Source organism: Varroa destructor, unplaced genomic scaffold, assembly GCF_002443255.2.
Source record: "Varroa destructor unplaced genomic scaffold, Vdes_3.0 BEIS01000004.1, whole genome shotgun sequence".
In the NCBI taxonomy this organism is placed as follows: Eukaryota; Metazoa; Arthropoda; class Arachnida; order Mesostigmata; family Varroidae; genus Varroa; species Varroa destructor.
Window position 1 is genome coordinate 21,462,533 of NW_019211457.1, and position 17,440 is coordinate 21,479,972.

Genomic DNA, 17,440 nt, shown 5'->3' on the forward strand with positions numbered 1-17,440 from the left:
TTTTCATCTTGTAATGTACGTGCAGCGTAGGCTGGTTAATTTTCCGTTTCGGGTGCGGTGTCAGTCATTTCCCGTCCCTGGGGGCCTCGTTGCTTAACCACCTGTACAATAGCACAAGTGTGGAGTAAAGCAACAGCGTACGTAGCGCGTGCCTGTAGTGGTGCAGTGGTGACGTGTTTGCCTACTGAATTGAGAAATACATGAGATAATCTAGGATCTAGGCACACGCCATTTTGTACTGGAAACCAACCGTCTGAAGAAATCCTTAACGCCCGTACCAGATGTAAGATTTAAGAGCCCTATTTTAGCATACATTGCATAAATTATGTATCAGGATAATTGAGTGGGACCAGGCGCGAAAATAAAACGGTATGTATAGAAATAGCAAGATCTTTAGGAACTGGAAATACCTGATATACTGACTTCGCGGAACCTCTAAACAAGATCGCTGTTTGAAGCCCATAACCTAACGCTTAACTATTCGAAATATCTGATTAAATATATGACCTGATTTCAAATGCGAATTATACCAATTTGAGTACGGTTGGATAAAACTGTGCAAATAACGATACCTTTTTCTTAGAATTGCTTCTCACCTTGAGTACGAACGTACTAAGGACACATTGGCTTTGGTAAATAAATGGACTGGAACCGTAGAACAGGATCAACAGGAACTGGGTCGACTGAAAGAAATAGAACAGAAGCAAAAAGAGCTGATTGAGCAACAAATGGAAGCCATCTCGACACTTAAAAATGAGCGGCAGTCGAAAAAGATTAGAGTGGATGAAATTGATGAGGAGGTAGCAGAAATACGTAAGAGACTGACTGCACAACAAAAAGAGGTTACTGGCGTGCAAAAAACTGTCACACAAGCAGAGGCCAAACTCGAGCAGAAGCGAAGCGAACGACATACACTTCTTCAAAGCTGTAAGCTCGAAGGGATACGTATTCCCCTGATTCGGGGATCAATGGAAGATATCGTCCTGCAGGAAGACGGCGAAGAAGGCCAGGGAAATCAGAATTTAAGTCAAGGAACGAATGTCATGTCACAAATGTATGCTAGAGAGGCTGCAATGGAAATCGATTATAATCAATTGTCCGAGGAGCAACAAGAGGTTGACACACCGGAAGAAGTGCGGAAGATTACCGCGCGAATGGAAAAAGAAATAAACGACATGACAAATATGCTGCAACGTATTCAGGCTCCTAATTTCAAGGCCATGGAAAAGTAAGTGCGCTAGAAGAGTAAATATTTATGAAATTCAATGACGACTTGATTACCGCTTTTTGAGAAATATTTGGCCTTGTGTTATCGGATATTTTTGTTTTTCGTGTTACTATTTTGTAGCTCCTTAAATGCATAATAATTCCAGCTTGTGAATGCATTTTTAGTCGTTTACCGTATCTCAAACAAAATTGTAAATGTGGTGTGTGTGTGAGTAGTGTGTTAGACCTAATAAAATTAAAATGTGCTATTGTATGATTGGGTTCGCTAGACTCGACAGCGTGAAAGAGAGGTTGAAAGATACTGATACTGAGTTCGAACATGCTCGCAAGAAGGTGCGCAAGGCCAAGTCTAACTTCGAGTTGGTAAAGAGAGAACGCTTTCAAAAGTTTAACACATGCTTTGAGCACGTGTCAAACTGTATCGACGAAATTTATAAGTCGCTTACAAACAACCCTTCGGCGCAAGCTTTTCTTGGACCCGAGAATCCCGAAGAACCATATCTTGAAGGTAAGTACTTTGATGTACAGGATAAGCTTCATGTCAAACTCAATCTTCTGTCAAACTGTTTTCATGATAAACGATAACATCATTTTTGACACAATTTTTGAACAACACCTTTGATGGAAGTATTCGGATATTTATTTTTATGTGTCGATTAGAGACGTAGAGAACTCTTATCAGATAAGAGTTTAATTATCAATTATATAACGGAAGAATGCGTTTTTCGATGTTATTCTTACTAGACCGTACGTTATTCATAACCACTAACTTCAACTGCTTAACCGTAATTTACCCAGGAATTAATTATAACTGCGTGGCTCCCGGAAAGCGATTTCAACCTATGTCAAATCTGTCAGGTGGGGAAAAAACCGTAGCTGCTTTAGCTCTGCTCTTCGCCATCCATTCGTATCAGCCAGCGCCTTTCTTCGTCCTTGACGAAATTGACGCTGCTCTTGATAATACCAATATTGGAAAGGTTAGTTAAAAACAAATAATAAATAAATAAAATGACCTTTTTCTAACTCACTTTTTTCGATCCCTCTAGCTAAATGCCTATAGTGTGTCGTACAATAGCAATCGCCTATGCAATTCTTAGCCTTGCAAACTCCTTCATATATATTATAAATAATATATATAAGATCCTTCCGTATGCAGTGTTTAGAAAAAGTGTGAAAAAATTATTTCTAGTAATATTATATATGGACACAATGTGCGCAAAACAAAAAAAAACCTTTAGAATATCTTAAATCTTCAAACTACAGAGCAAGCTGCCTAATCAGTAAATGCTAAGGTGTAAACGTTGTTTATGAACTCACACAGGTATTTGTCGAGTAATGTGGGGCTTTAGCCTGTATTTTTTAGCTGCAACAGTACCCACTAAATTTATAAGTTATTCTTTTTTTGATCCTACGTCGGTACTTGTTTTAATGAATTACGTCGACTGGCTGCTTCATCTTAATCACCTATTTTATCGTTTATCTTGTTAACAGGTGGCACGGTTCATTCGTGAGAAGACACAGACTTCATTTCAATGCATTGTGATCTCTCTCAAGGAAGAATTTTATGGCCACGCGGATTGTCTAGTGGGCATTTGTCCAGATCCGGGCGAGTGCACCATTTCGCGGATCTACACAATTGATTTATCTGAACACGAGGATACATTCGTATAAGTTAATACATGGTTTACTCTTCTTTTAGTTGCACATGCGCAATGTATTCGAAAAAAATCCTTCGTATGGAGCCCTTACTCCTGAATATTGACAGTACCTCTTTTGCGTCTTCTCATTGTCTCCCCAATTTCAAATATATGAAAATACATGTACACCAAAAAACGTAACTGCAAACACATTAGACGCAAAATTAAGGAAAAAAATATATTCACGCATACTATTAAATAGTTTAGGTGAAATTAATCATTTTTATTATTTGAAAATGTGGCTTTTATTGCGTCTAGGGTTGCCCTATGAAAAGAATCTTTGTACGAAGGTCAAATTCTAAAGACCAGACTTTATTACTGAAGTATTCGCCTGGTAGTGTGATTTTCACCTACTGAACTGTGACCGTTGCATGCATGGGCCTCGGGTCGGGACTGATTCTAATATCACTTCAAAGCAATTAAAGGAAGTATTTCTTGGTAAATGTACATATATAATTAAGCATGTAGTTGGTGTACTTCCGTCATATATGTATGAGTATATATATTGCCTTTTTAACATGCAGAGTCGTTTATTACGTTCGATAAAACACAATGTGAGCTATGAACGAGATGTTGGCGTCTTAATTTTACCGTTGAAACACCTGAGGACATCGTGGTCCAGTATATAAGTATTTAAATGGTTAAGGAACTATAAATCAAATAGGAAGTATTTTACAACTATATATTTAGGCAAATCAGTGTATAGTACACCCCCCTATTCGACGTATCGTATGACAGCTTCTTAATTTCGAGTTTATTATAATGACTAATGCTGGCACCAGTTGACAAATATAGGTGAAAATTTTGTAGTCCTTTATTATACAATTTTTGCCAGTAGGTGTTTTTAGAAAGCGCCGCGTTATCAGTTAAATTAACTTCCACAACTGTCATTAGGTTGTTCTGATGAATTATTTGTTCCATCGATGATACTTGGTGAGTTTACTACGATGTGTGAAGTTGTCGATTTGTCAACATCCTTTGTGGGTTAACTGAAAGTAACTTATTACCAAACACCTATTTTTGAGGCTCTATACACGGGTAAATATGGTGTTTTCTTTTCACTAATCTATTGCAATGCCATATTTTCATTATTGAGTATATAAGAATAACATTTTAGCTGTTTCATAACTTTCAATGGTGACCCATATTTGCTCTTTTTTGTTGCAGCTTGTAGTTTCTTTACTCACACGTAGTCGCCATGCGCTCTATGACAATTTGCTACTCGGCGTTATATACATAAGCCATTAGAGCGTACTGTCGCTATTTTGCCTTGATTTGCATTTTTTGCATATCGGTGATTTTTTGTCGTGTGTACAGCACTGAGTGATAATAACAGGTATCCCATGTGGCACGATAGGAGTCATCGAGATTATGTGGCAGAGTCGGGTGTACTAATCATCTTTATTATTCATCATATCAGGCGTGTCTAAAGACATATTCAAAATTTATGTGCGATTACTGTTTATTCTACTCAACGCAATTTTAGTACTTCTGCGGTTACGAAGCCCAATTCTACTTACAATATACTTTTAGAGGTCACGAAGAAAATTATATTAATAGACCTGGTACTACAATCACTACATTGCTTAGTAAATGTCCATGCGGGCTCAACCTAAATTATTTTAATATTCTAAAGTTTGATCTGAAAATAACTCTTATGTTCATAAAATACATATTATGAGAGCGTTATATTGAGCTTAAAATTGGCTGAAAATTGTGTATAAAGCTTTAAATTTAAATATTGTGCATAAGTGCATAACGCGCTGGTGTATATAGCTCACTTCCGTCGCATTGCTTAACAATGGCACTGTAAACTAGACTAACAATAAACTTCGAAACGCTCTAATAAATTTGATAAGTGGTAGGATATTTTCTTTTAATAGATGCCTTCGGATAGCTTCTGGTAACGCAGGGGCTGAAGCTATGACTTTTACTTATATTAGGGTTCCTGATTGTCTATGTACATTACATTTTAGCTTTCCAATTGTACTATTGCACATGCAAATGCATTTTTCAGGTTATATCATATATTTAGATCTATATCTTGTTTATTTAGCTTCTTTTAGCTGAGAATATATAGTGTACGCGATACAATGCTGAAGTCGCAAAGATGACAGCTCTGAACAATAGAATAATCAATCTAAGAAAGGTTTTATGTGAAGTTTGTTAAGATTGTACAACGTGCAACAATATTCTCATTTTCGTAGTATTCGGTGCCATCTAATGGGGCGGCGTAGTTCTTGACAGAATGGCTTAATTAACACTAATAAACTACAAAAACTAGAAAAAATTGTTTGAGTTTAAAAACAATTTAAACTAAAACATCTGAGTTCTAGATAGTTCTTAGAGATACATATACAAACGTAAATATAATGCAATGTAATGGGTCCTTTCATATAAAGACCCGTCCGTTACACCTTTAAATATGACTCTGTCGTTACGCGCAAAAATATACGTAGAAATATTAAATCACTCTCTTGCATTCAGAGTACCCCAATAAAGCAGTATAAATCTGATAAGGATAACCTACAGCAAATATCACGTACTTCACTGGTTATTTTTGCTCGAAAAAGTTACACTTGATTATCAAACTCAGCAACATTCGAGATCCAAATCTAGTGAAACATTCGTTTGCATGGATGCTTTTGGGTAACTAAATAAATATATAAAACCCATAAACTTTAAGATTATCGAAACCACAATTGTCATAACCGACGGACGTCATTTATTTGCTCATTAAGCATTTATAAGCTCACTAATCTGTCGTACTACGAGAACTGCTCATCGTACATATGTTTGTGGCAGCTGCTGTTCTTAAACAGTATACTTTTTTAACTTATTTTCTACGTAGCTCAATAAAATCGTATTCAAGAATCTTCCACTTTTTTTTTTTACTTGAAGTCGTTGTAGTACGTTTTCAAAGTGTGTAACTTCGTCTACTCTTTGTTACATTTACGCCTCGAAGGAACTGTTAGTGTCTGAAAAAGTACTAAATTAGTATTCAGATATTCTGCTGAGAGGGAGCCGGGAAAGGGAGGCCCCTAGATGATGGATGCACAACAAATCAACGACAATCGGTCGCCACTATGTTGTCATCATCAGGTAGGTAATCACAGGCTACCAGTTAGTCGTCGGCGTTAGCAGCATTTAATGCCGGTGGTGCTTCATACGTTGGAAAAAAGACACTGCGTTGATCCTTTTAAACTCACTGATTACTGGTCTACGTAAGGTTGATTCTTGTACCTCAACCGGTTGTTGCGTGGTCATATTGCAATAGGGATTAGTACGAGCAGAAAAGAGCGCTATAGCCACAGTTGAGTGACACCTTTCTCAGAGTGTTTATACACAAATTCATTTTTATCTTATCTTTTTTTCTTTTATTAAATTAAAGCGGCATATGTATATATATAAATATTACCAGCGGCAACTAGATAATTAGTTAAAGTTATCACCGAAATTGAACGGTCACCCGTGGTGGGTTCTCTAAATAGAAAATACCATTTCTTAGCTTCATAGTAGTATGCTTACTTTACTTGAGCGGAACGCTCAACCTTGCCGTATACTCGACACCTATCAGATCGATAGCACTCTAGTCTAGGTGAATAAGAAGTTCCGCAAAATCGCTCTCTTTTGCTCGCAAAACTCAAAATCGGTATCAAATTCTATAATTTACATAAGCATACGACAACAATAATGATAAAACATACAGAGCGAAGATTGTATAGCTGAAAAGTCCATTCCTAAGTTGAACACAGCATCTTTGACCCCAATACCGTTCAACTTTTCGCTTTGTGCCTTTTTTTAAGAACAGTAATTTCTAGACGACGGTGTGCAAATTTCTTAGGGTTAAGAAAACTTAGCACTTCTAAGACAAATACCTTGGATGCCGAATTCAACATACGATTTTTTAAGCTGAAAAAAATGATAACAAGGAATGACTTTTCAACAATATCTAACAACCCCAAACCAGAAACTGGAAAAGCGAGGCGAAAAACAAATGTGGTAAAAACCTATCGACAAACCTAATTAATATATATATATATATATACATAATGTTAAGCTATCTCATTCAATGCTTTTTTAACGCCCACACCTATCCTTGCTGTGTCACCTCGGATTTTCTTTTTCAGTGTAGGACTTGTCCTCATTAGAAGATTATGTTGGGATGGGTTTTGCTGGACTTATCTAGGGTTTCACCAACATAGTTATAAAACCGCACGGCAACCCTCTGCCAACGTTAAAATTTAAGCTAGTGATAGCTTCATATTTATAATTACCGTGGCAACAAACTTAAAGAGATACTTGTAGACCGCGCCGCCCATTATTCAAAGTTAAAAGGCTTTAGGCGACATATTTCTAAGCCTATGAAGTTCATCTGGCGTAAATAAGTGTACAGTATAACTGTAATGCCTAAATCTACGAAGCACAGAAATATAGTTATGGGGGAAGGGACCTTATAGTAGATCCTGCACATGATGTATAATGCCAGAAATCTAAGGAAGCTTCTGATTGAAATGAAGATTGACACCGTGGTATCCGTCGGCTAAAATCACGATTCTTTGCAGCCCCATTAATACAGTTATTACCAAGAAACTGTGTATGATAGACTTTAATTAGCTTGGCACCACCTAAAACTCTAAAATCGTGGCTTCCACAAGGTAAAATTTTCTGTTTAATGGTATGTTCAGATAACTTGGTCTGATATACAATTATAGATGACACACACACTAACGTAGATGCTCTAAAAGATATGGACATCCATAAGGTGAATATTTGAGAAAAATGCAAAACTACACTTGTTACAATTATGTCGGCAAGGTATGAAGTAGGCGACTTAAGATCAGCCAATGTTTTAAATCTCCATATTCCTATGTAATGTCTTTTGCTAACATGCATTAAAAAAGCATTTGATAGCCTACGTTGCACAAGCACCGCGTCACCCACAGGAACACGAAATTGCGAAATCAAATGTGGTAACTTAGTGGTCAATACATGTACAATTATTGATAGGTTTCCAGAGCGCTTGATCCGCTATCTAAAAAATAAAACATCGCTAAAGAGCCGAAGACAGCAGTCTTTTGGTCTAATCTAAATATTGAGCTACTCTGGTGTTATTAGAATAGGTCCAAGCAATTCAGTGAAACAAAATGCGAAAAGCTTGACCAAATACAAAGCGCAAACATCGGTTATTCGTATAGTAAATGTAAATTGTATATTTTTTTTATTCCAGGAAATGTTCTTGGTTCTGGGCATTGCTGTATAATTTACAGCATTTATCTTGTTTTAGCTATAAAGCATATCACCGATCTTGTAAAATTGATGATAACTCTAGATTTTTGATACAGAAATTAGCGGTTGCTTTTAAGAGGAAAGTATCTTTTACCAATTAAGAGACCCAGATAAGTATAATTTTAGGAACTTTTGGCGCCTTTGGGTTCTCTTAGCGCATGCAAAACATCTTGTTAAAACATATGCTTAAACTTAGAAGCAAATTATGATAAATATGTCGAATTTATATGGATCACCCTATATTGAAAAATATTACTGTTTAATATAATCGATTTAATAGACATAACTATTAATAACAGAATTTACCTATCTTTTTGCATTTTTATTTTCTCGACGCTTTGTTTGTCTTCTAAATTTGACATGTGTAGCAAGCAACTAGACAAGCAAAATAAAGATATAAAAAACGTCAATTCCATTATTTATTTTGGATTGTTTGCATGTGAATCAATATTCGTACACTGTTTGTGATCGGATTTCTATTTGACTTCATATTATATTATGAAGTGTACAAGGATAGGTTCGAATTTACCAGGTAGCTGTGTTGTGAATCATCTTATATTTGATACTAGCTCTTCGAATTCTTACGATTATTATTTATATTATTACTCTTTTGAGCTATTTGCTGTCTAAGATAATTAATTCTTAGAAAAGCCGCTCTGCACGTTGCAGTCGGGATAGTTAAGAATTGTATCATGTATGCCCTTTTGGATTCAAGCATGCCATCATTTTGCACATTGTAGCGACGTTTCGGAACGAGGGGAAACTTGTAGATAAATGCAACACGCAATCTGGCGGTACAATCAATTGCAGTTTCAGCTAATCATCTTTGTACCAGGCTTTCTTTGTTGGTACACGACTGAGTATAACCGATTCATACTTCTCCTAAGCTTGTACTAATAAGCTTGTAATATTTTCTATTAGTGTGGCGTCTTTTTGATTGATTCGAGTGACGTTAGTTACCTAAGGTGCATAGCTCGACGAAATGAGATCTTAGGGACCAGATTCACACGGAAGCTAACTTTGTTGTTGATGAACATTGTGTTAATCTAAGTATTTCATTAAAATACAACGAGTTGGTTATGCAGCCTATACACCCCGACAGATAAACTACGGCGGATTCATTTGGATGGATGAACGACGTGTTGTTTTTTAGAAAACTGTTTTTAGAACTCTTAGTTTTGTCCGATTAAACCTAGGTCCTCTGTTGTAACGAACTAGTTTATGTTGTCGCTGGCTACGGAGTAAGGGAGTGGTCTAGAAAATGATCGTGGCTATGCCGGCGTGATCATTATAGAAACAGTAATTGGAAAGCTTAACATCATTAAACTTTTATAGTTTAAATTTTTAAAAAAATGCCGACCACTAAGAGCATACTGCAGCAAATTCGCCAGCCTGCAAACCGTCATTAATACTTCCATCTTACATCATCGGCTTCGTCGAGTAAACGGTGGTTACTAAATCAAAAAATCTATATTGGTATTCAATCATTTACACATGCAGATATATACTGCGTACATTATTTATTACCACTTTACCAGTTAACGTCATTCGTAAAATTGCGTTCAGTAGTTTGCTATTTTATTTGCTAATATTTTTTTCCTACGGAAAACATTCCACGTTGAGATCACTTCATCAGTCTTTATTGTGGATCTGTTAACTTTTCCATTTTCATGTAATATTTCCCAATATTATTTAATCGAGACAATTTTTTTACGACGCTTATCAGCAGCTTATTTCCAAACAACATATTACAATACTATATTAAAATAAGCTTTACGCGTGATGTTCTGCAATAGGGTCATGACAGTCATAGTGACCTTTGAAACCTGAAAGTGCTGAACGGATTTCAAGGGATTGATTTAGAAATCCCTCCAGGATAGTGTGTTTGCGTATATATGAAACCTGTTTTGTCCTTCAGGACGTTACGGGCACTCCAAATCACCGTTCGGATACTATTTATCGAAATGTTTGCGCCATTTTTACTTTCAAATTGGTGATGCCCAATGCCTATTTCCTAAATAATTCTCTCGCTGACTCAGGAATTTTTGTTTACGGATTAACCCATTTATAAATTTATTTTTTAAAAATAAGACTGCCAAACCGATGGGAACGGTTTGTATGTACACCCATTCCTCTTGAAGATTTCCCTTTACCTAAAAAAGCCTTTAATGCATTTTATAATATATCACTCATGGAATAGCTAAGTTGATTCGGCACTCTTATAATTTTTACGCTATTCTTTAGATTAATATATCGAATGAATATACTCAAATTACTTATGGATCTCTTTGCAGCTAAGGTTTTCCGGTCATGCGTTTCTGTAGCAGGTCCGTTGTGCTCAGTTAAACGGCTAAATTTTTATTTTCATATCTAAGCTGGATTCTTGCAAGACTTTAGAGTTCACTTTTTCTTCTGTATATGTACGCATGTTTTAACGTAAAGCTTATTTTTATTTCATTTGCTCGTGGAATGCAGTTTTGCATTGTAATGTGATAAGAACTTGTTAAAATAAGTAGCTTTGGTTAAATACGTGTGAACGAACGGCCGGTTTTTGTCTGCGGCTGAGGCATATTAGGAAATGCGATTTTACGGCTATTATTGGACCAGACTGGTCCTCCTCTAAAAGCCAGTGGACGTCCGTTAGGTCTAGAATCTACCGGGTCTCTTCCATAACAGGTGCAGCGACCTCGGCTTCTAAGTTAGCAGGGCCACCGAACCTCTTTCCGCGCATTCCGAAGAACGATCCTGAAACAAAATGCACTGAATTATCTAAGACAATTTACCAAGTAATTCCTTATATCGGCTCGCCGGTGCTCCTGAGTTCAAACACATTAGAAATAATATCCGTTCTTTTCTCCTTTAGTATCACTTTAAATTTGTTGGATTGTCCATTGGAAAAGCTCCGTTATGGGGAAAACTTGAACAATAACATAAGTACCCTAAATCATAGATAAGAATGAAGCCGGTGTTTTAGTAAATAGTTTTTTCTATTGTTTCTATTTATTCAAAAACTAGCTTCAAAAACATTCGTATGTATGCACTCATGTAATACGAACGCATACATGAGTGCAAAGTAGCGTTCATGTAAAGAAGAAAGGAAGGTGACTTTAAATAATATAGCATATAATTTTTATTATGATTGTCATTAATTAGAGAAAAAAGACTAACCTCTTTTTCCAGCCATGATTTGCCTTCGGAGCTCAGCGATAATGGTGTTGATGTCCCCGTTGCTACCTTTGAGCTTTTTACCTCGCATAGCGTGAAAAGGTGCGGCTTTCTTGCCTCGCATTGCATGAAACGCTCGTTTCATATCTAACAGGCTGCCTTCGCGAAATCCGGGACTGGTGCCATCCTCACACAGGTCCCTATGTTCTTGCAAATCTCTAGAGTTCTTCCAATTCATCAATGTGTCAGGTTCTGCAGGACCATCAGCTATCAGTTGATTTCTAGCCGCGCCTGCTAGTAGAGAACCCGCAGCGGCTACTGTCAGCACGACGCACCACGAGCCTCGCTGCAACATGACTACCTGAAATACCACATTGGTTGATTAAGATTACGCATTAGCTCTATTTGAGATCACTCCTAACTAATAACACAGCGCCGAAGTTCAGCAAAACGACAATTAGAATGACAGCTATTTGTAGCAAAAAAATCAGGTCCTACAAAAAATTTAACTTCTCCTACCGTGCTCCAGAAAACGATTTCAGGTACTCCAGTATATTCCTACTCGCAACGTGTATACTAAATAAGAATTTTACTTAGATTTGTAAACTAAAAAGTAACGATATCAGTTATCAGATAATTCAGAACACTTTAAGAATAATAAAAATACACCTGTTTAATTTGTTTGAACGAACATCAACCTCTTATTATTATTTCAAGGTCCTATTAATGCATCTGAGCATACGAGATTACCTAGTGCTCGGTAATATTATGAAGTTGAATATTTCTATTATTAGAATTCAAAAAAGCATGTTTTTAAAAATGCATTGGTTACTATTAATAATCGCGAATCACTTGGTTCATGAACGACACAAAAATTGGATTGTGGCAATTTGAAGTCATGTCTATTGTGCAGAAATAGTTAATACCACATTGAACCACTAGACAGCCCACTTGCATTCACACGAGCTTTACGTACGTTAAAAAATGGCAAGGATACTTGCCCCTAAAGTATTACGATTGTCATCACAATCTATTAACCATTAACATAGTTGATTAAACGAAAGGCATTTTAAAACGCACGCATTAGGGATATTAAGATAGCGTTAAAAGAACACAGAAAAGCCGTACAACTCTTTTATAGGTGTAAAACATATTCGTTTGGGTAACACTATGTTTAACCCAAATCACATTAAGCTGTCCATATCTTAAAATCTCATTTTCGTTCTATACCTTAACTCCTTATTTCTACCGTATATGTATACATAAAGGTGCACACGCAAATTTAGTTTTGCCTATTACTAAGGCAATTTTCAAGGTGAAGACAAGGCAACCCGTTGTGCAAAGTAATGGATGTTACACTTAGCTTTTCTTTTTAAATACAAGTTAAATTTTTTCGAGATCGTTTCATGACACATATTTATTTCACGATGTAGTGTATAAAAACAAGACTTTTTGAATAGTTGCTGGTCACTAAAGGCGACCTTATGAGTAATGCTGAATTTCATGCAAAAAATATTTTAACCTTTTTATTCTTCAAACGGATTAGGAGCCGCATATTATCTACAGACGAAATTAAAACAATGGTTACCGAGTAGTCAGCTACTAGGTAGAGAATGACAAAAGCATCATTACAGGTGTTGACTCACAGACCAGTCTACGAAGCATAGCAGTAACAGAAATAGCAAACGACTCTTAGGTGAGTGGAAACACTCGCATTACAATAACTTGATAGTTGCATTGCAAATCCGTTTATTATTATTTTCTTTTATTTAATTGAGAAGCCACAAAATATATGTCTCTCTTACACAGTGCATGTGATCTTCAGTGGAACAGCTTCATTACTACATTCGTGATTACATCAAGGCCCCTCCTAAACGCCTGCCGAACCTCATGCAGATGTGACAATATGCTTTGAATAAGATTTGATAAGTACAAGACGAGGTAGTAACAGGTTTACTGAAAGCCTTTTAGACACGAATATGCTAATGGTTAGCTAGAAGCTATCAACTAACAATTGAGTCTGTACTTCACTACGATCCTAATTTTCTACATGTATTTTACGTATGATCGATGTACTACTTCATGTATCAAAAATGTTCAAGAAAGCTTATCCACTTTGCGTCGAGTTGTTGCTGTGAGGCTAAAAACAGATAAAGCAGAAGATTCGTTAAAGTTGTCGACGCAGTAAAAATGTATACCTATGTTACACAACCTACTGTTATTTGCATACGGTCGATAATTAGGAAGTGTCGCTTATTAGATGTCTCCAAGTGGTTCGAATATCGTCGTCATTTTAAAATATAAGTAATCGAGAGTACTGACAGTTTTTAAGCTCAAATTAAAGCAACTCTTTTCTATACTTTAAAATAGTATTAGTAAACTAAGTATGCGCCATTTTGGTTGACAACCTCTTTTTATTTTGCTGCTGATACCGTGACTCCCATGGTGGTAGAACTACAATTTATGGAAGAAAAACCGTAACAAGTGGTTTTTGGCATCTCTCCACCGAAACTGAATTAACACCATAAATTGGAGAGACCGAAACATATGATACAAGGAAACATATGATGCGCTAATTGTGCAAGATATAGGCTGTGCGTTAAACACCTTCGCTTTTTGCCGAGTAGCTAAAGATGTAGCTTGCCTAGAACTGTCATAATGGAGAACAACGTCTCCTCTGTTCACTAGTTCTAATCAATTTTTTTCAAAGACTTGGTTGTCAGTTGTTAACGGTAAAGGTCCGAATCAAACGCTCGACCAGCCGGCAGCAGCTCATGGTTGCGCATACCAAAGACATTGCGTCAACTTCTTTGGCGCCAAACCAAGCTTCGCCATTGCTTAGAGAGCTTTCTCTTGCTTTGACTATGATCCATTTCATACATTATTGTCGCCTGTGATACACCTTCTTCACCTGCAATTAGCCACAACAGATATAGCTCGATTTCACCGTGTTTTTGTAGAATTTTACAGATATAAACACAATCTTTTAGCGTCAGTTCATGTAGTACCTAAATATCAAGCTTCCTTCTGCAGCCAGCTTTCTTCAAATGGTTTAAAAAGTATTTAGTAATGGATCTTTAGTTCCTTAGCGATGAAACAGCTATACGTCCATGTGTCGCTCTCCATTAGCTTTCATAACAGGTTCAAATATTTTTTCGCAATGTTTACAAGGAACATCTTTCACATTGAAATTTTGAAAACAAGAGCGACAGAAACATCTTCGAACCGTTCCTTCCTTTATTACAATACAATTATAAAATATATCAAATTTTTAAAATGCTCTATAATTAATCTAATCAAAGCATACCAAAATTTTTTTGTATCAACTGTTGTTTAATCGCCTTTTCATAACACCAACACGGACTCGACATAACTCGTGTTACCTCAAATACGTGTCGTGAAAGCCATCTAACTAAAAAAACCGTTAATTCTTTTTCGATAATGTTAAATATAAGAAAACACATCGTTTGCAAAATTTTGATTTTCCCATATCATTTAATAGAAAAATAACATAAACTGATTCTGAATGCACTTACTAAATCAAGCTGGTGCAAACACGGTATCTCCGATGGAAGTCTTCCTGATTGTATACATTCAAGACTACAGTAGATTAAGCGTTTTTTATTTTAACTAAATATATTCACCAAGTAAAAGTTTGTAGGTGTACAGAAATTTCCTATTACCCTGTGACAACATCTGAAGATCCTGTTCGACCAAAATTCAAAATGTTATTTCGTCTTTTACTATTATTTTCAATTAGTTTTTAATATTGTAAAATGTTGTTCTTGGGCAGTATATAATCAGAAAAACGTAAATTACGTTGCAACAAAACGTTAGTCAGAATTTTCTATTCTAAAGACCACTTAGCAGCAGTCTTTGGTAAAGTAGCACTTTCGCACCGGCGCATAGCAAATAATTTGACGAATCCATTAAATCTGATTTGTTAAAAGGACAAATAAATGAAAAGAGTACGGTGCACCTTCTAACTTGCGAATTTTAGACCGGTAGCTTGCGGTTCTAGGAACACGGTTATCCGTTCATCCCGAAACGAAGTATTACTAGATGTACTAGATGGAAACTCATTCCAAAAAAGAAATACACAAGGCGGAAACAGTGCCTCGTCATCATTATATGAGTGAAGGTAAACTAGCATCCGACCCCTTTAGACGTAATGAATCCCCTTTGAGTTAATACGCTTCTTCGGTCACACTAAATCGAAGGGTGTGAAGCATTGAAAATAAGTACGCGGCTGCAGGGAAGTCAGGTTTTAGTACACTTTAATAAAAAAAATTTATTAAAGGAAAAAACATTTCGAACCCCCAGAGTTAATCGACATCATTGAAAAGTACATTTCTGGTAATCCCTTCGTTTCGATTATATTCTTATTGGAGAAACCTTATGCCTATTATGTTACGTATTGTTTAGAGGAACTCAGATACACATCACATGTCGTACAAGTCAAACGGATTCTCGCCGATGACAAATAAGTCATGCTTTTTAGTTTTGTTTGTCAATTTTTTAGTGGTGAAATGTTACTAAATACGTTTTTCATCAATGTAAAAATCAATCGTAGATCATTAGTTCGATCGTGTTCACGATCTAGAGGATTTTTTGTGGGTAAAAGCAAATATTCAAGCAATGTTCGTGTTCTACACACATATCGATAGCCAAAGTAACCAAAAAAGCTTGCTCTAGATAGTGGGCATACTTTACAGCACAGATTTACACTCATTAGATTAGTATTCACAGAGCGTGGTTGAGTGAGGATCCAACAAGTCTTAACATGAAAATATAGATTCGTTCAGTAATGCTATCAAAAAGGAGTTCGTAGGATTACAACAGGAACATTTCAAACGAGCCTGTGAGCTGATAATATATACAGGGGAGGTTAAAAATATCTTGAAAGTTAGAGTCTTCATTTCACATCTATTAAAGTAGAAGAAGATACGCAAGTTATTATAATAAAGAAAGCATTTCACTGGGCAATCCATTTTTAACTGAGGTATTCTCATGCCATTCCATACCATACTATAATGCTATAGTGGCAGTACATGTATAAACTATAATTCGCATTAGTAGTTATTAACTATGCATTTTGTTAGCCGTGGGACTCGACCATCGCTATCATGCTGCGTCCACCCAGCATTCATATTCTCCGTTCGGCTGTGCCTTTTGAAACCCGGAATGCTGACAATCTTGTGTCGCCGCTCAACAGCAACCGCGCGCTGTTGCTACTATCTTCCAGTAAACCCAGCGTTTTTGCACTACTGTTCACTGTTGAATTGTGTCCCCAGCCCTTTCCGTTCCGAAAGTCTTAAGACTCCAGATCTGTCGATTTCGTATTGCATATGGCCACCTTCTCTTCGTGCGGTATATGCCTAATCGCTTTTGTCTGTCAAGCCTTCTTCTGCAGACGCTGATCCTTTTCCATTCAATTGCTTCAGTGCTTCTGACCACGTAGATCACGACCTGATGCTGCCACCTGTACCAGCGGTTGTAACGAGAGTAGCCTGCCTCTAGCGGCGATGTAGCCGATCGTTTCAGCATTTGCAGTTTCGTCTCCCGTGACCTATAACTGAACTGTGTAAACAACTGCACGGTTTGAAAATTTCGCAGTCAAAATTCGCAGAGTGCTCATCGACCGATTAAATTGTTAAGTACGAGGTCAAGTTGAAATCGTTGGATCGACATCCACATTGTTTCTTACCGCAGCGATGTTGTGGCTCGTTTGTTCGAATCGTGGTCTCCCGAGCCTCATTATCTGCAAGCAAGCAAGTCTTTTCAAATTTCTTGGTCAATTGCGCCGGTGTGCTGTGCGTCTTTCGCAGAGTGCCGTCATAATGGGTTTTCTATTTCGTTAGTGAGTTCTTACGAAAAATAAGCTCTATTCCAAACTGTAGGTTCCTTCGTGATAAACCCCAAACGTCGTTGTGTTCATCGCTTGATCGTTTGCTAGCTTTTGCTTATTTGCAACCTACGGGCGCAATTAGCCGAAAGCTTCGTGCTCTCTCTCTCTCTCTCTCTCTCTCTCTCTCTCTCTCTACATATATATATATACGTTA

The 17,440-nt window shown here is 36.8% G+C and overlaps 2 protein-coding genes across 5 annotated transcripts in view; one reads left to right on the top strand and one right to left on the bottom strand.

Moving 5' to 3' along the window:
• Positions 1 to 3,493, top strand: part of SMC1 (structural maintenance of chromosomes 1) — a 31,374-nt gene extending 27,881 nt beyond the window's left edge. For all 4 annotated transcript variants that reach the window (XM_086986764.1, XM_022801758.2, XM_022801759.2 and 1 more), the window contains exons 8-11: positions 584 to 1,228; positions 1,497 to 1,735; positions 2,026 to 2,204; positions 2,719 to 3,493. In XM_086986764.1, the coding sequence (XP_086842890.1) occupies positions 584 to 1,228; positions 1,497 to 1,735; positions 2,026 to 2,204; positions 2,719 to 2,898 (1,243 nt within the window). In that variant the 3' untranslated portion in view covers positions 2,899 to 3,493. The remainder of the gene's footprint in view (positions 1 to 583; positions 1,229 to 1,496; positions 1,736 to 2,025; positions 2,205 to 2,718) is intronic.
• A 6,344-nt stretch (positions 3,494 to 9,837) lies between these two features.
• The window catches only part of LOC111250114 (uncharacterized), a 67,506-nt gene continuing 59,903 nt past the window's right edge, over positions 9,838 to 17,440 (bottom strand). Inside the window, exons 4-5 of the mRNA XM_086987191.1 lie at positions 11,382 to 11,739; positions 9,838 to 10,958 (exon numbers count right to left, since the gene is read on the bottom strand). Coding sequence (XP_086843317.1) covers positions 10,867 to 10,958; positions 11,382 to 11,739 — 450 coding nt within the window. The 3' untranslated portion in view covers positions 9,838 to 10,866. The remainder of the gene's footprint in view (positions 10,959 to 11,381; positions 11,740 to 17,440) is intronic.